Genomic DNA, 19,197 nt, shown 5'->3' with positions numbered 1-19,197 from the left:
ATTATTTAAGTGAGGATGAAGTCAAGGCACTTTCTTTAGGAAGTTTCTTCTGTAGTGGAACCTTAGCTACCCAAACTAATCTAACCCTCCCTTCTAATGCACTGAGTAGCTCTCAACCATGTGCATCTCTAATTAAGAATCTCTGTACTACAGTAATTACTGTAACTATTTCTGTTGATAATAATCCCTTCAATTTCTTTGTGGCAGATTGTACTATTTGTTCACAATTATTTGTCCATGCTTCTTTATAGGGACAGTATACAATTGTTCCTCAATATCCAGGGAGAATTGGTTCTGGAACCTCTTGTAAATACCAAAATCCCAGGATACTCAGGGTTTAAAATATATATATATTTAAAAATATATATATATGGCACAATGTTCGTATATAATCTATGCATCCTCCTGTATACTTTAAATCATATCATAGATTACTTATAATACCAAATAGAATGTAATTGTTCCACAAATAGTTGTTACACTAATGTTTATTGTTAAGGGAATAATGACAAGACAACAAGTCTGCACATATTCAGGATAGACACATTTTTTAAGGTATTTTTGATCAACGGTTGGTTGTATCCTTAGGTATGGGATGGTGGATGTGGAGAGCTGACTATACTTCTTAGTTCCATTATATTGGGGATAATATGACCTGCTTTAGCCAATGCAGTGTGAGCAGCTGTGATATCAGCCACATGTGAGCATGAGTCTGAAATTCTTTGTGTGGTGTTGCTCTATGCCTCCTGTAGTGAGCATCTGTCTCTGTCCTGAGGACAACATGAGTTACATGGTGGCTTCTCTGGCCACCATTCTCTGTATTCTGGAATTAGATGACATGCAGAACCTGGTCCAGCCCAGAGCCCAGCTGAATTCAAAAGAACTGCAGCTGAACAACATCCTTGTGTACCATGAGCCAGGTATGAATGTCTGGTTGCAGGTCACCGAGAGTTTGAGATCATTTGTTCCCGCAGCAACAGCTGACTGGTGTTCTCTTATTAGACTCTCAAATTCCTCAGATGCAAGTCCACAGGTGTCTTTATGGGATGCCCCAACACCCAACACGAGGCTGTGAAGCTGAAGGCCCCTAATAAGCACTTGCATAATAAGATAAGATTTATTATGTCCACGATAGCTCCATTGTCTGAAGTTTGGGATTAATTCATAGTTCCTATTGCTGACACATTGGCGTATCATCATAAGCTCCTTAAAGTTATGCTCCAAGTCACTCTCACCCTCCCCTTGCACATCCTGATGTCAGTCTACTGAGTTATGGATGATTGACCAAGAAATCCAATCACTTAGACTTCAAGAAAGTAAAGTTGGGTGTTGGCCATCATATATATGTTCATATATATTGTTTCTGTTCCTAAGATGGTCATATCCAAGTAGAGAAAATCTACTATGATTGTTCTTGTGAGGCTTATCTCTATGTTGCTTTTGAACTTAAGATGATCCACAGTCTTTACCCAGGGAGTTCTGCAATGAAAACAGTCAGCCTCCTGCTTTAATTATTCAGTAAATTTCCCTACCTTGCCTAGAGACCTATCTAGGCAAGACTGCAGCAATCAGAGACAATTTAAGGCATAATCCTGGGCTTCAAGGGGCCTTTAGTATAATTGAAGAGACAGAAGGTATGTGTAAAATGAAGACAATCAAGGATTGCATACCCTGTCATCCTTCACAGAAGGTACTGAAGTATGATAGGAAAATGAGTTGGGACTAGAAGTCAGGAGACGTGGTCTTGTCCTGGCTCAGCTGCTACTTAAAGTTATGGTAAGATTTTTTCACTATTCTAAGAATGTACAAAAAGGAATGGACAGGTTGATAAAGGGTCCTTCACATTTCTGTGGTGAAATTTCTACAACTATGAGATATCATCAAGCAGCACACATGTCACAGGTGCTCAGTGTGTGGCACAGGGAGGAAAGGTGGTTCCTTCAGGGGACCTCTTTGCTTTCCTGTTTCTTGCCCCCATCTCCAAGCTGGTCTGGTTCCAGCCCAAGCTTAGGTGTCTCCTGTGTCATGAGTCATGGCCTGAAGGTGCTGACATGAAAGTGTAAAGTCTCAGAAAATAAGCCCAGAATACTTCCCGGGAGCACAGGGGCTGGGGTATACTGGAGCTGATTCAGGTCCCCAAAGTTGCACTTTGGGGTACATCCATAGGGGATAGAAGGGAACTTGTCAATGTGGCCAACCTCTTGGTGGACAGTATTTTAAGAAGCTGAATACTCTTCTTGGGAAAAATTAGTTCTTACAATGATAGGATCCACAATGACAGCAGGCTCCTGAAGCCTGGTATTCCCGATTTGACATGAAAGAAGGAGGGGAAGACAGTGCTGGGAGAAATGGCAAGAGAGAGCTTTTAGAACACCCAGCAATGCTCTCCTGAGGTTCTCTGGAAAAATACAGAAAGTACAGATGATCTCATTGGCTGCAATAAATACCCCTCTCCTGGCTCCTCTGCAGCCAATATATTTAAATTCCCAGCTCAGGGCCTTGTGGGGTCTGCTCAGATGACCGTGGGGTTGTGCTCTGTGTCAGCAGTCTTCCTTTGGCTATGTGTCCATTGTGAACTTTTTCCCAGGTGTTTATAGGAGCTGGGACCACATGCATATGGAGGTACTTGCATCAGAACTTGGATTCTTTAAAACAAGGGACTCCTTTGTAAGAACATCCTCCATTTATAGGAAATCAGGTTCCTTTGTGGAGTGCTCCTGGCAGTGCAGCAAAAGGAAGTGGAAGCTGGGTACAAGGTAACACAGTGAACAGGAATAACGGCTTTACTTACTTGGGACTCCAGACACCAGCCTCAGGGGACGCAGCACACGGAAAGCCCGCAGCGCCTTCACGTCAAATCCAGCCCCTTTCCCTCCGAGAGCATTGGCCCCATCTGCTTTGGTTGCTTGTTCTAAAATTGCACTAAAAAGCCTAGAGGAGAGGAAAGAGAGCAGAGCTGTCAGGACCAGGTTTCATTGACCTGCTGGGGTTCCAATCTCTGAACAAGCTGGGACTAGCAGGCCGTGCACACAGCTAGGTGTGTTCATGGGAAGGCCCATGGATGGCTGGAAGTTGGCATTCTCTCCAAGAGTGTCACCACAGCCTAGAGAGGGCGTAACAAGGTGAGGGACAGAAAGTTTGCCTTGAGAACACATCTGGCTTTGTTCAAGCTGGGAGTGCTGGACAGATGTGTAAGGCCGGTGACACTGGCTGTCTCTTCTGGGATGCCCTCTGCCCCCTCTACGACATCCTAGTTCCACCTCCCATGAGTGCCAACAGCCACATACCTTCCCTTCCCACCCCCTAGCTCCTGGAAACCCCCTCTCTTTGATTTATTTCTGGGTACAAATAAATAATTCCATAGGAATCTATTTTGTACTGGCACATAATGGTTGCTCAGGAGATATATGTTGATCGAATGGATACCTGAATGGTTAAATGAAAAATTTCAAGTGGGAACAATCCACACATAATGGAGACACAGAGAATTCCTTTCTAACGCTGTGTGTCTGTCCTTTACAGTTATTCCTCCAATAAATATGAACAACTACTATGTGACAGGCACCATTCTGTTGCAATAGCCCAGGTGGGACACGTTGGGGGCTTAGACCTGGCAGTGGTGTCAGAGGCAATGAGAAGGAGTTGAGTTCTATGTTCATTTTAAGATCAAGTAATGGGATTGGCTGTGAGGTGTGAGGAAAGAGAGGAATGAAAGATGACTCCAATATTTTTGTCTTGAGCAGGAAGGATTAGATATGGCAGAATGGATATCCAGGATTCTACTGCTAACTTGCTGATGCTTGAGCCATTGATTGGACATCTGAATGAGTACTGTGACTTGGGTTAATGTGTCTGAAGGTCCAGGCTGAAGAAAAAATTTGGTAGATATATGCATTGTATTTAAAGTCAAATCATATGATCACCTAGGAGGCTAGCGCAGAGGCGAAAGTGTAAAAGGACTGAGCTGTGGGGTCCTTCAAGACTGAAAGGTCAAAACAGGAGAAACCAACAAAAGAGACTGATGGGAGTGGCTTGCGGGATAGGAGAGTGGAGAGAATGGTGCCCACAAAGGAAGTGGTAGTGAGAAGGTGATGAGTACCTGCCTTAGTGCTGCAGATACCACCATGAGCAACTGGCCACTGGGTTAGCGAAATGAGGACCTCGGACATCTAGAAACATCTGTTTTAGCAGAGTGATGGGGTAAAAGGTTAATAGGTAAGTCCATGAGCAAATGGGGGAAGGTGGAAACAGTGAGAAGAGAGAGCCCCATCTAATAGAAATATAATGCAAGCCACAAATGGGAGCCTGTGTTTAATTTAGCTGTTCTAATAGCCACATTAAAAAAAGCAAAAAAACAGGTGAAATGAACCGTGACAGTATAATTTATCTGGCCCAATATTATCATGTAAAAATGTAATAAATAAACATATCATTCTGTAAATATTTGCTATTCGTTGTTTTGTACTAAATATTTGAAATATGCTGTATGTTTTATACTTAAAGAATATTTCATATCAAATTAGCCACATCTCAAGTGCAGAAAGGCCACGTGTGGCTACCATACAGACAATTCTTTTTTTAAAAAAAAAAGTTTCACATTTGTTCTTTTAGATATACATGACAGCAGAGTGTATTTTGACATGTTGTATGTGCATGGAGTATAATTTATCCTAATTAGGATGCCATTCTTGTGATGTTGAATTACACTGGTAATGTATTCATATATGAAATAGGATAGCTATGTTCAATTCATTTTACTGTCTTTCCTAATCCCATCCCCTCTCCCTTCCCTTCATTTTCCTTTGTCTAATCCTGGGAACTTCTACTCTCCCCACCCCATCATTGTGTGGCCTTTGTGTTTGGGGGATTGGCTTATTTCATTTAGCATGATAGTCTCTAGCTCCATCCATTTATCAGCAAATGCCATAATTTCATTCTTCTTTATGGCTGAGTAACATTCCTTGTGTATGTATAATTATCAAGAATACAAATAACAATGAATATTGGTGAGGATGTGGGGAAAAGGTACACTCATACATTGCTGGTGGGACTGCAAATTGGTGCAACCACTCTGGAAAACAGTATGGAGATTCCTCAGAAAACTTGGAATGGAACCACCATTTGATCTAGTATCCTACTCTTGGGTCTATAACCAAAGGACTTAAAATCAGCATACTACAGTGATACAACCACATGAATGTTTACAGCAATGGAACCAACGTAAATGAACTTCAACCAATGAATGGATAAAGAAAATGTGGTATATAGACAACTCTTTTTAGCATTTTTGCTATAAAAGTGGACAGAATATAAAAGGTGGTCACCACAAGTGGCTGTGGAGTCAAGAGGTTTTGATGGGAGACACCACAGCATTTTTATACACCATGAGGAAAGTTGATGGTACAGAAGTGAGAGGAATGATTACTGGAAGGATTCATGTCCTTCAAGAGTCAGAAGGAAATCTATGGATGGGGAAGAGCGGTTGATCATGGGCCAGGTAGGAAGGCACATTGGAAGAGGACAGATGTGACTGTGGGAACATAAGAAAGTTTTCTCCTGCTTGTTTCTGTATTCTTAGGGAAGGAGGTACTAAAGTCATCAGCTGAAAATGTGAAAGGGGCGGGGGTACTGGGAGTTTGAAGAGAGAGGCAAAGATGGGAAATAATCAGGAGAGCAGAAAAGGGGGTAAGGTAGGGACATGTGGTTGGGTTGCTGGGTGTCACCAGGGGCTGGCTTGAGGTTGCTGGTCATGAGAGGGAAGCAAGACTTAGCTGACTTTTCTCAGCCCTTTCCAGGTACCATGTAGATCTCCATCTCATTGGACTTGATTAGGGCTGGTGTTTTTCCAGGGGAGCAAAAAACCGAGTGTAAATGCCAGTGGGTGGTTGTTAACAATGGAGTGTGGCATCTACACTGGTGGAAAGGACAAGAGAGGGAGGGGAACAGAGAGTGGATTGACGGAGTCGGGGTGTAAGAGAGCATGCTGACAAAGTAGGCGGTGCTGGTGAGAGCAGGATGCTGGATTTGAGCTAATGGGGAGGGTGCAGTTATCAGTTATGGCAGGGGGACTGGCTATAACCCTGGGAATGGGCAGCTGAGACAGGATGGAGGTCAGAATCCCCAGAGAAGGCAGCAAGGAACAAGAGGGCAAGATGGCAGAGTAGTGAGTGTTGGAGAGAGCTGGAGTGAGCCCAGAGTGAACGTCCTCCAGGTGCATGGAAGAGTGACTCAAAGGTATGCAATAAGGAGTAGGAAGCACAGGGTCTGATGACAGAATAGCCACACTGGAGGGTTTCAGGAAGGGGGAACGGGGGAGGTCTGAAAACAGAAAGGAAGAGAAGGCAGGGCCCCTCCCACTCTCCACCTCCACTGGAATGAGGCATCTGGAAGAGAGTGGCGCTACCCCCTGAGAGGGTGCAGGGAAGCAGCATGCTTGGGGGAGAGCCAGAAAGGGAAGGTAGTGACCAGAAACACAGCTGAGGATGTAGGGCAGGAGTGTGGCCACCTGCCCGCAAAGTTTCACTGGGCTTCAGTTACACCCACTCATTTCCATATTGCTCTTTTCCTCTACAGCCACAGACTCTTGACCAGGGGCTGCATGGGTCACAAAGCTGAAGACAGCATCTGGCCCTTTACAGACAAGCTGCCCTGAATAGATGATGACTATGGGGACCAGAGGGCACACTGCAAAGGGTTCAGGAGTGAGGTGGCGAGAGGGAAGGTTAGACCCCAGGTTCACATAATCAGATGGCAAAGGGACTCAATGTGACGAAGGATGACCCGGGCATTCTGGGCTTTGGGTGGTAACCAAGAAAAATAGGGAAAAGGGCAGCATCAGCGATTTCTGTCCTTTATGCCTAGAAATGACTCAATAAGTCATTGTCAGAATGTGTCCTGGGTTGTTTCTGCATTAGGGGGACCTGTGGCCAACAAGGAAGCCCAAGTCTTAGAACAGGGCCCGCCATAGCACATCTGAACAACGGCCTGGGGCAACTTTGCTTCTTGAGCTCCTGCTCCAGGAAACTGGGCCTATGAACAGGGTCCAGGTGCAGCTGAAGGCTGGACTGGCAGAAGTCAGAGCCAGGCACTGCCAGGCAATGCTGGGGTGGTTTAGAGTACGGCTTTAAGGGACTTCTTGGGCAGTGAGGTCAGAATTGAATGTCCGGGGTTCTAGTACCACTATCCCAGACTTAACAGTGGCTTCCTTTCTGTTTCCCGCCCCACCCCCCCCCCCAGTGCTAGGAATCAAACCAGGGCCTTGAGCTTATTAGAGAAGGACTCTGCCACTGGGCTGTGTCCCTAGCCCCCTTTTATCTGTTTTATGTACTTGGCCTGAGTGAAACTTTGAACAATGTGTTTTGCACCTAAAAGAAGTTTTGCCTAGCATGCACAGGCTCTGAGTTCAATCCCCAGCATCACCAGAGAGAAGGGGAAATACAGGCTGGGGATGTAGATCGGTGGTAGAGCACTTGTCTAGCATATGGAAAGCCCTGAGTGCAATCCCCAGCACTGAGAAAAATAAAGTTACGAAAATCATAGCCAGACCACATCTGAAGTGTCTCTCTCTCTCTCTCTCTCTCTCTCTCTGTTTTTTCTTTTTCTTTTTGGTACCAGGGATTGAACTCAGAGGCACTCAACCACTGAGCCACATCCCCAGCCCTATTTTGTATTTTATTTAGAGACAGGGTCTCACTGAGGTGCTTTAGCACCTCGCCATTGCTGAGGCTGACTTTGAACTTGCGATCCTCCTATCTCAGCCTCCTGAGCTGCTGGAATTATAAGCATGCACCACCACACCCAGCTCTCAAGTCTCTTAACTCTTTGATTCTGTGACTTAGTTTGGCAATGTGATGGTTTCCTATGTTAGTTGGATTCCTATGTCTTGAGTTCCAGGCAGAAGTTGCCAAGGATCAGGGGAGTGGATTCCTTTCTCTACAAGGGAAGTGTTCTTTCCACTGAAATCTAGATCACTAAAACCTGAGGAAATGGAGACCAGCTTGCAAGCTGGTCAAACAACATTCCAAATCCAAACCAGATTTTGTTCCCAGTATTTCCTGGAAGAAAGCAATATGCTTATTGGAATACAAGATGTTCACAAAATATTATTCAGTGAAGGAAGCAGAAATGAGACAGCTTTCTTCTCTATTAACCCCTACCCGAGCTTGAAACTCTTTCATTAAGTGTTGTCTTTTAATTTTGAAGGATAGATAATTTAGAAATGGGTACAGGAAGTGTTTTGGTGGGGACTGCTGGGTGAGCTTCTCCTCAGTTAGATGTTGTAAGGGCAAAACCACTGCTTTGTGCCTGCTGGACCTGGGGTGGGTCCTGATGTGGATGCTTGGCTGGGGGTTTCTCGGGAGGTGATGGGCAGTTCTGCAACCAGCTGCTGGAACTTTAAGAGAGGAGGACAAGGAGGCTCCATAGGACCCAAAGAATCAGAAAGGCAAGGCCATGCTGTGAGGGAGACAGGGATGTAACTAAAGGCTTTGTGGTGGGGTAGGATCTCCTGAGTGAGGGACCTACTGAGGAGTCCTTGGTTCTTGAGTTCAGGGCAGGTAGATTACAGAGGCCCTCTAAGTCCCCTCCACATTCACTCATTGGTCCCATCTCCCCACTGCACCAAGGAGACTCCCTGGCTCTGGGCAGGAAATGACTCCTGTGACATGCCCCCAGAATGGGAACGTAGAGACAAGAGGGATATACCCCAAGGCAGACTGACAGCCCTGAACTCTTCTCTGATTTATAGGAGGCTAGAAGAAACCTTCGGTTAACTAGCTACAGAGGGAGGGGGCCCAGGAGAGCAGAGATTTCCCAAGAGACTCAGGAAAGCAGAGGGGGGTTCATTTAATACTGTAAAGGGGGCAGGAAAAAAGTCACATCTGGAGAGAAGGGGTGAGCTACACCCTCTGGGGATGGAGGATCATTTCTCTAGTTGGAAGGATGAGCTGAGATTTAGACTGGGTGGAGAGCACCTAGGACCAAGGCTCCTGGAAAAGATAAACTAGTTGCTAAATATGGCCAAGTGTGAGATGAAGGGAGAAAACACCCCAAAGGTCATGGTGAACTACAAGCTGAGCAAGTGTTGGCCTCATAACCTCTGTGGTTTAAAACATTAAACACAGGCATCTTTCAGAAGAGAGCCAAATCTGGATGCCTCCCTCTCTCCATCAGCCTCATGGCCAAAACCCCAGGGAGAAGTGACTAGTCTCTGGACCAGTCCAATGAAAAGTGTGCCTCCTGTCAAGGTGGGGAGGACCAACAGTCTAAGGGATGAAGAAAGGGCCAAATAAAACTGCAAACATGCAGTGTAGGCCAGCCATGCATGTTCTCCTGAGCGGGAAGGCATGGTCCTGCCTTTCCAGGACTCCTATTTGAGGTCTCCCCTTTTTTTTGGTCTCCTTTTCTCAAGCTTCAGGTAAGTAAGGTCATGAATGGGGCAGGGTATATCTAGTCAAATTCAGCCCTTTTCATAAACACGGAGCATCTCTGCCTAAAAACTTGTCCTGCAAGTCAACCCATCTCTCCACTGGTCCCAGAAGCGTCAACTCTCATTCCTGAGGCTTCTGTCTTTGCATGTGTCACAGGTTACCAGGAGACTGAGGCCTTGAGAAACAGGCTGAATTTAAAAAGGATTTAGGGGTTCAGGGAACAACCCACCTTTAGGACTTTTGCTAGGGTTTATTTGCTGAGTTCATTCAAGACTTTTCTTTAGCCACTCTGTTTATTCTGGCATGAACGGCAGTGGCAAAACCTCTCATGTAACTGTGTCCTTACCCCGGGTCCCTGCAGCCAGACCTATTAATGGCTAATAACTTTTGTACTCCTCGTGACACCCAAATACCCCTGATGTTCATGTGGCCAAAATGCGTCATTCATTGGCCAGGCAACATGAGACAACACAGGAAAAAGCCTAACACGTTCCAAACAACTATTATGAGCCAGCCAGATGGCCAAGGACAAGGAAATAACTTGTAAATAATCTTGATTTGCTCCTGTGTTATTTCCTGCCATAAAGACCAGGCGCTCCCCCGAGATAATGAATGGCGAGTGCTCTGTTGAAGCCCGCAGTGGCTCAGGTGTGTGCTGGGATAGCACAAAGGGAGTCACCAAAAATAGCCTCCTGGTATAACAGCCTCCTGACATCCTGCTCTTCATACTGAATCCTGTGGGGACCCGGAATCATGCAGGGTGGCCACCATGGAAGCATTTGCCAGGTGCCAAGTAACACAAGGTTAGCTTGGAATTGCGAGCTTGTTGTTGAAGAGAAGCTGCTGGACAGGTGGCCCCCGTTATCAACAAAACACAGGAGTCATTGGAACTTCATCTACTGTGTCCTAAGGTACTCCATTTCATACAGTGCACGCAGGCCTGTGAGGAACAAATACGTCATCGAGAATCTTGAAAGGAAATTTCTTGATAAGGAAAATGTCACTTCCAAAATGGGACAAAATGGGATTTTTTTTTTTTTTAAGCCACTATCAATTGTGCCTCATCCTAACATGGAACAGTATCTGGAGGAAGGTACCTCAGCTCAGGCCGGGTGGAGTTACCCACCACCTCGGCCTTTCAGAGTTCTGTTTCTTTCTCACTCGGTTGTCTCAAGCAATCTGGTTTCTTGGGGCCACAGAGCAGGGCCTGTGGAGCTGGGGACAGGATGGTATACATGAGCAATCTGTGGACCAAAGGCATAGCCTCGGCAGGCGTCCCCACATCATGCCACACGGGTGGGCTGGATACTCCCAGGCAACCTGACTAAATCTGCTCAGTGATACAGTGGGAAAGCTGGTCAGAAGAACTGCTGGCTCAGATGTGGTTGGAGGGGGAGAGAAAAGTCGTTAAGCAGAGGAACTGCTTCATCTGCACAGAGGAGCCTGGTGCCATTAAGAGCACACAAATTCAAGTGTGCGTATGTGTGTGTTTGTGTACATATCTGTGTGCATGCATGTGTGCATATGTGTATATATCTGCCTGTGTGTGTGTGTGTGTGTGTGTGCATGCTGATGCATGTGGGAGTGGTGCTGTTAGGTAATAGCTCTTCTCCCTTCAGAAAAAGTCTGAACTCAAAGTGATTGTTAACATCCTTTCATTGCCTGAAGTCTAGTACAGTTTTGACTAAATCAAAAAGAGATACGAGGAGAGGGAGAAAGAGGTGTGCATGGGTAAGGCAAGGAAAGGAGAAAGACAGATGTACTTACCCTACAACCACAATTATAAAATCTAGTAAATTCCAACCGTTGCGGAGGTAAGCGTTGGGGTGAAAGAGAAGACCATAGGCGATTACTTTTAAAAATGCTTCCACAGTAAAAATTATGAGAAAGAGATATTCCACTCGTTCCTAGGAAACAAAAACAGAAAAAAAGAGAAAAAATAAATCATTAGATTAGGGATGTGGAAAGTTCTGAACCAGCAGATTTCACACGTAGGGTCAAGTACCACATGATGGCACGTCAGTCATCCACAGACTGCAAATACAATGGAAATTCCACAAGACTTTATCACTTAGTGACATCATAGCTATCTTAGTTTGTGTAAGTACACTCCATGATGTCACTGAAATCACCTAATGTCACATTTCTCAGAATGTAATCCCATTGTTAAGAACACACAACAAGGGCTGTGGCTCAGTGGCAGATCATTTGCCTAGCACATGCAAGGCACTGGGTTTCATCCTTATCGCCACGTAAAAAAATTAACACATAGAATAAAGGCATGCAGTCCAGCTCCAATTATAAACAAACAAACAAACAAACAAACAAAGAACACATGATGGCAGATGGAAGAGAAGGCTTCCTCCTCTGTGGTAGACATAAGGAATACTAAGGAGTGGACCTCCAAGCCAAATTAGGAAACCCACAACTTCTTCAACCATAAGAGCTCCAATCCACTACGGATTAAAGGGCGTGTGTGTGTGTGTGTGTATGTGTGTGTGTTCAAAGTTCTCTGTTAAATCATAAATATTAGGGTGGTATACAAATTCACATTGTTTTCTAAACATTGTATTAAACCAATTAACATTTTATTGTACCCTCTTTGAAGAAAAGTCAAAATGTCTTGATCTAAAGGGAAAAAACACCAAGAGAGAGGAGAAGGATGCTGAGAAAAGGGCTGGAGCAGAACCCCATGATTTTCAAATGCCTCAATTCTGCAGTAAAAAATAGTGAAGGTCACAGACACGGTTCTGGGAGGGTACCAGCTGAGTACCCTCCATAACAGCCGCAATACAGCCAGCCACAAAGAAATCAAGACACTGAAGGTCTCGTCACAGCAGCCAGAAGACAACCTGTTCATATACATGGATACAGAAATTTGAGATCTCTTCTGTGAGCAGATGAGACTCTGTCCAGAGACACAGACCAGGTCTGCAGAAGAAACCAGCCATCTGAGAGTGGAAGCAGTCACCAGGGTGGGTGATGAATAGAAAAGGCCAGTTCTTTTCTCAAGGAGCAGAGGGTTATCTTTTCTCTCCCTGCTACCCTGAAGAAGGGCTTTGCATTTAAGGATGCAGTTCCTATCCCTGGGCGCCACAGTCCACAGGGCAAACTCATTGACTCAATTAGAGCGAGCCGACTCCCTGTGCTGATTCCCTCACTTCCCTCACCATTAATTGCTCCCTTCTCCTCAGCCCCCAGCACAGAGCCTTAATGGCCCCCACCAGGTAAAGGCTGCCTGGATGCCTTCATGCTCCACTGCTCTTCTCTGCAAGAGCTTCAGCCCCAATCTCACTGGAGCCACCAAATACTTGTCCATGTGCATTCAGGTGCAGGTTTTCCAAAGCAGGGCTTGCCCATCCACTGTCCCCAGGAGACACTAAACTCGGAATCACCAGGCCCCCCTCTTCTGCCAGGTCAGAGGGACCTCACTAAAGACATCCAGGTCCATGCACATTCTGGAAAGGGGCATTGCCTACAAAGGCCCACCTCTCCTGCCAAGCTGGCTGGCAGGGTGCTCTAAATCTGGGGCACTTGGGAGTCTGATGGGTAATTCTGCAGGGACAGGTACCCTCTGCCCCAGTCACTCTTTCTCATCTCCTAGACATTTAATGAGCTCTGGCCTCACTGTGCCCAGCTCTGAATGATGCAATTTGAAGACACTACACTAAAAACTGCAGACTTCTGGGCCCCATTCAGACCTAGTAAATAGATCTCCTGGCCATGAAGCATAGCAATATGTATTATAGATGATTCCAGGTGTTTCTGAGGCAACTCAAAATCTGAGGGAAGCCACCAGCACAGGTGCTGACAAAGGCCTCCATCAGGCAGTATCAGGAAAGGAGCGGAGGGTTCAGATTCAGTCATCATCTAGAAGACTCATCTTTTACTCCTCCCCTTTTAGTACCCTACAGTAGGTCTGCGGATGTAGCTGCCTTGGTGGTTGTGACCCAGGAACAATCTATGATGTGTGGAAGCATCAGCCTTTTCAAATTAGGTGATACTGTGTTAGAGCATACATTAGGCCATGTTAACAGGGAAGACATCTTACAGAAGGGCGGCTGCAAGCTGAGGATACTTGTAGAAGGCGAGAGAGGGAGGAGCTATCAAACAGCCACTCAGCCCCAGTCGTCTTGCCCCCACCCCCATGAGCGAGCCGACTCCCTGTGCTGTCCACCCATCCACCCATCCACCTACCCATTCACCCACCCACCCACCCATTCATCCATCCATCTAATCATTCACCAATCCACTCATCCATCCATCTACTCCGTTATTCAAGACCAGGATGGAACAACTAAGTGAATTGTCAGAAAGTGACATGGAGTTCTCTTTGGGTGGCCTAGAAATGAACTTTTTGGGAGAGACAGCACCCAAGCTCAGAGTCCTTCCTCCCCCTCCAGGAGAACACCAATATTCCAAAGACTCCAAGGGCCCTACATGCTAGGAAGCTGGCATTCCCAGACAACTTCCTATAAACAGCAGGCACCCCCAATCCAGACTGCCCGGCACCAAGCATTCTGTTTATTCCCTCATTGACAAGACTACTTTCCCTTGCTTATGTGTCCTTTAAAAAGACAGCACCGTAGGGGAGGAGGGGACCCTCCACTGGGATGCAGACTCAGCAGCATCCTGGACCTGCCACATAACTTTGTGAGATAAGGGGATTGGGGGATATGTGACTTCTCTTAATTAACTTTGGCCTACATAAGTTTTCCCAATGAAGACTGTTCCTTAATCCATGCCATGTGACATCTGTTCCACACCCTGGTAAATAACACATAGCGATCCAGAAGGATCCACCCCACACATCAGTGAATCACTCAATCAAAAATTCACTCAAACATTCACAAATGTGCTTATGTATGTTGCTGGGTGCTGGAGAGCTGAGATAAAGAGCTCAGAAACTGGGTGGAGAGGAGCCTCAGTCCAGGAAGACAATGCCTTCCAAAGGCTCATGGAGCTCGACATGGATGAGCATGCACTGTCTTAGCTTTCCATTTATCCTCCCATGCACACATGTCCCACCTGGTCAACTGTTTACAAGCTCCTAGGGGACAGAGATTTTGATGGACAATGTTTTGATGGTAATACTCAATAATCTTAATTCACCACCAACTGGTATGTGTGGCTTAGGCCAAGTCATTTTATTTCTCTGGGTCTGTTTCCTCATATGTACACAAAATTTTTAAAATTACATATCTGTGTGTACACACACACACGCGTGCGCGCGAACACTCACAGACCTAGGCTCCTAGCATGTTTTTGGAACAGGTGAGGAGAAGGCTGAAAAAATAGGGCTTTGACGCCTCATCCCTTCTTGAGCCAGAGCATTGCCACGTTAACCCACATTGGGTTGAGTTGTCCAGGAGTCCTAACCAGCTGAATAGAGTCCAGAGAGCTAATATGATGGAATATGAACATAGAATACACACACACAGACACACAGACACACACACACACACACAAGCAGTGGCTGCCTTTACCAACCACTCTGGAAGACTTTTGTTAACTTTACCTGCTGGATTCTGCATACAATTTTACTCGAGAAGAGGGATCACTGCTTTTGTAGTTTTTCTGATAACTTGGAACAACAAAGTGATCCAACTTATAGATGACTTCTGAAACACCTCTGAAATGCTTTGGCAAGTGAGGATGCTGCTCACCAGCCTGTGTGCAGATGTGGCAAAGGTACAGCTAGATCCCAGGACATGGAATGGAGCTAAGAGCTCTTTCTCACTTTCTCTCCCTCTTGTTCTGGGACTCACCATAAGTGCAAATAAACATTATAATAAAAATACCCATCATCTAAAAATTATTAATAATGGTGCTTTAGGGGAACACAAATTCCTTATGAGCAGAAGTTAGGTTAGGCTAGATCTTTTAGGACAAAGACAACCAGGGAGGGACTGATGTGTCTCTCCATATGGGTGCGTTTCGGCAGCACAGCTACAAATACTGTAAAGCTGTGAAATGCCCATCTTCCTGTGCTGAGCACTACAAGGCTTTAGGCTTGCGCTGGGAAAGAGCCAAGGTGTGAGAATTCATACCCAGAGAGCCTGTGTACCTACTTGAATTTATGTATTTATTGAGGCTACCAAGAATTCTGCATCAAACAGAATTGATGAGAAGCTCATTTACACGATTTTATCGAGGTACAAGGGAAAAGACAATAGACACAATAACAATACTTCACACAGCACATTGTTTTCCAGATTGCTTCATAACGTAAGTACTGTTCAACCTGACCTCTAACTACAGTCTCCAGTCTCTTCTCCAGCTAAGAGACCTTAGCTCCTCGCTCTCCGGTCCTCTCGTGCATTCATCCTGCATCACAAATACTTCCTGAGAGTCTGCTCAGCCCCAGGCCACATTGCAGCAGTGCTCTCTCAGGAGACTGACAGATGTGTAGAATGTTCAAAGCTGTAAAATCAGAGACACACAACCCCACCTCCTCATTGTGCAGAAGATAGGGGCTGCACCTCTTGCTCAGGGCATGGGCACCTAGGTTTCTTAATGACAGATCTGGTGTGTCTTTTGCTACAGTGCAGCTGTCCCTGTCTATGGACTGAGGAAGCTCTGGGTTAAGGTTTTCAATAGACATCACTAGATAGGGCATCCCACCCTTGGGGTCTCCACTGGTACTTGAGACTCAGCCAGGAAGCAGACTTCCATCTACCAAGCAATGGATAAACTAAATAGGGAATATACACACAAAGGAATATTATTTAACCTTAAAAAGGAATGACTTTCCCACACATGCTATGGCATAAAGGAACCATGGAAACATCATGCTAAGTGGAAGAAGTCAGTCGCAAAAGAACAAATACTGTATGACTCCCCTTGTATAAAATACCTAGAATACATAAATTCAAAGAGACAGAAAGTAGAAAAGAGGTCACTAGGAGCTAGGAGGAAGGAGGAATGGGAAGACACTGCTTAATGGGTATACAGAATTTTAGTTTGGGATGGGGACAGAGGTGATGGCTGTACAAAATTGTGACTGTAACTAACACTACTGAATTATCCCCTAAAAATGGCTAGAATTGCAAATTTTATGTTATTTATACTCTATCACAATTTTTTTAAAAAGCATTCTTGGGGGTCTTAAAGGTTTTCTAGCCCCTAGCGGGTCAAGTTCCAACCTGGATCAGCTAAAACAAGGCTAATTCATCAGAAAGTTGAACAGTGCAGTCTTTGGTAGGAGGACCGGGACAGATGCCTGGGCACCAGCATTGGGAAGATGGGAGCTGAGCAGGGAGGTGGGAGATGGGAGGCAGGTCCATCCCGAAGGCCTCAAACAGAAGCTTTATTTAGAAGGGGACTGGTGGTTCAAATGCTCTGGCTTTCTATTCAGGACATTTTTGCAAAGGATGAAGGGACACGGAAAACCATTTAATGGCCCAAGAGCAAAGCAGCCTCAAAAAGAACAATTCACCTATTTAATGAGGGCAAGTAGCAATTGCAGTTGGGTGAGTTGAAAAGCAAGCTGGAGTCACTGGCTTTACAGTCGCTCCGTGAAAAACAAAACCACGGTCTATTTCTCTGTGCTTGCCCGTGATGCTAAGTTGAAGTGACTTCCTCATTTATCAGTTTCCTGCATTTATGTTTTCTTCCCTAGAGGCCGGCCTTGCCTCAGCTGCCCCAGCATGGCAGGTGGCACAGGTGCTCTGGACAGACTGACACCAGACCTCAGGGTGTCAGCCCAGCTTGCTCCCCTTAGGCCTTCACGGTCCTCCACCCTGGCCTGTGCTGACCTCCCGCAGGCAGCTCCTGGAGACGAGGTCACTGCTCCACACACCCCCACGGCCTCCTCTGAGCCTGTGTTTGTGTAACTATAAACCCTAGAGGGCAGACACAGCCTGTTTCATTCCTCTGCTTGAAGCCAGCATTTGAACAATCAACCTCCACCAAACTGCAGCCCGAGATGAAAGGAAGCCTGAATGTCACACAGGCCAGCCTCCTCCCTTCTCCCCTTGACCTCCTCTATCTCAGGTCCGTCATGTCTTTATGAGCTGCCTATCTGTCATTGGGGAGCTCTGATTTTCACAGAATGGCCACCATGCCTTCCTCTCTGAGGTTAAAAAAAAAGATATTACATTTTCTTTGGGGGTAATGGAGTGGAGAGGGTGAGAGATATTACCAATCAGGGCGGAATTACTCCTGGGGACAATGGGCATATGCTTAGTGACCTGTGGGCTAGTAGGTAATTTCCCAAATGAGAGGAAGGTACAGCAGTGGCCTCAAACTCTCTACTAACTGCTTGAGTTCTTTTAAGGAGCCCAATTAACACCTGGCCCAGGGAAACATAACCATCTTTCTGCCTCATCCCACTGTCCATTCCCAATCTGGCACCATCATGGGTTGTCTGGGTGTTCAAGCAGCTTACCAACTGCTTCCTGGACACCCAGGGGGATCTACTGCTCCAAAGCCTTCTATGGCTCCCCTCTGCCCTTAAAACAAAATCTAGCCTCCTTAGCATGGTGCCAAGATCTGTCATGACATGACCCCCAGCTGCACCTTTGGCCACCAGTCCACACTCCAGCCATACCAAAGTCTCACCATGCCCTTCTCCCTGCCCCTGCCATCCCTGCTCTGTCCTCCACCTGGCAAACTCCGTCTCATCCCAAGATGCAGCCCAAGGTGGACCTCTCAACCCCTACCTGCCTCCCTGGACCCTGAAGGAATGGAATCAGTCCCTCTTCATGGTCTTAGTGCCCTTGTTCATGTTACCATTATAGCATGCATTATGGTATGCGTGGCTCCCATGTTCCTCCCCCATACAGGGACAGAGCACCTGCAGGGCAGAAGCAGGTGTCTTTATCACCTTTGGCTAAACGGTATCTTTAAATGAAAGGCAAATTGTTGAGGAAAAAAGGGCTCTGGAGTCACACACATCTGGGATCAGACTTTTCCTATGACAAGCTACATAATCTTTCTAAACTTTGGTTTCTTCACCAGTGAACTGGGAACAGTTATGCCTACCTTGGGTCATTTTGAGAATTAAAGTCACAGAGCTGTCACTCAAACAGCAGCTGCTGTCATTGCTACAGCCCTGGCATCTGTACCTATAGGAGCTGCGCACACTAGGTGTGCAACACACCTTTGTGGAGTGGACACATTCTTTCACCCCTGGGGCTTTGTGTCCTCCTCCCAGGTCCCAGCTCTGCCTGCTCCCACAGGGTCCCTGCTGGACAGCTGAGTGGCCAGCAGCACTGGCCCAGTTGCCTCTCTCTGTGTCCTCTCCCTCCCTGGCCACATCAGCTGTCCTCACATCAGTGGCACATTCACTGTCTTCTTTGGATCCTCTTCACTTCAGCAAAAACCAGAGACTTAAGGCCCCACATCTGCTTTCTATTATCAAAGCCACTTAAAAACAAAACAAAAACTCTCCCTGTATCCTGTCTGCTGGACAGTCATGTCCAGCTCCCTCCTTAGCCCTTTGATCTACAGGAATAGGTTCTGTTGTGGCTTCAGAAGCCCCTGGCCCTACAGTGACACATACTTTCCCTGGATCTGTGCCAAACCAATGTCTCTTGAGGTGACTTATTTCAGCTATGGAGAATGAGGGTGAAGGGAAATGGGCAGTGTGCTTAGGAGGTTTGCTAAATGACATGATAATCACCACAGTGCTAACTCGTATGGCTGAACTTTACAGTTTATAAGGTCTTTCTTTCATCCATTATGACCTATGACCCATCCTTATGACCCACTGTGAAGAAGGAAAGGCCAGTACTTTTCTCCTCCTTTAACTCGTCTTCCTTCCATT

The 19,197-nt window shown here is 46.0% G+C and overlaps 1 protein-coding gene across 35 annotated transcripts in view; it reads right to left on the bottom strand.

Moving 5' to 3' along the window:
- Positions 1 to 19,197, bottom strand: part of Cacna1c (calcium voltage-gated channel subunit alpha1 C) — a 699,954-nt gene that overhangs the window by 223,645 nt on the left and 457,112 nt on the right. For all 35 annotated transcript variants that reach the window (XM_058584157.1, XM_058584165.1, XM_058584160.1 and 32 more), the window contains exons 4-5: positions 11,196 to 11,335; positions 2,792 to 2,931 (exon numbers count right to left, since the gene is read on the bottom strand). In XM_058584157.1, coding sequence (XP_058440140.1) covers positions 2,792 to 2,931; positions 11,196 to 11,335 — 280 coding nt within the window. The remainder of the gene's footprint in view (positions 1 to 2,791; positions 2,932 to 11,195; positions 11,336 to 19,197) is intronic.

The sequence above is a fragment of the Marmota monax genome, unplaced genomic scaffold (genome assembly GCF_021218885.2).
Source record: "Marmota monax isolate L192 unplaced genomic scaffold, Marmota_monax_Labrador192_F-V1.1 WCK01_AAM20220418_F8-fsc00163, whole genome shotgun sequence".
Classification (NCBI taxonomy): Eukaryota; Metazoa; Chordata; class Mammalia; order Rodentia; family Sciuridae; genus Marmota; species Marmota monax.
Note: the sequence above shows the minus strand (reverse complement) of the source record. Positions and strands in the feature narration are given on the sequence as shown.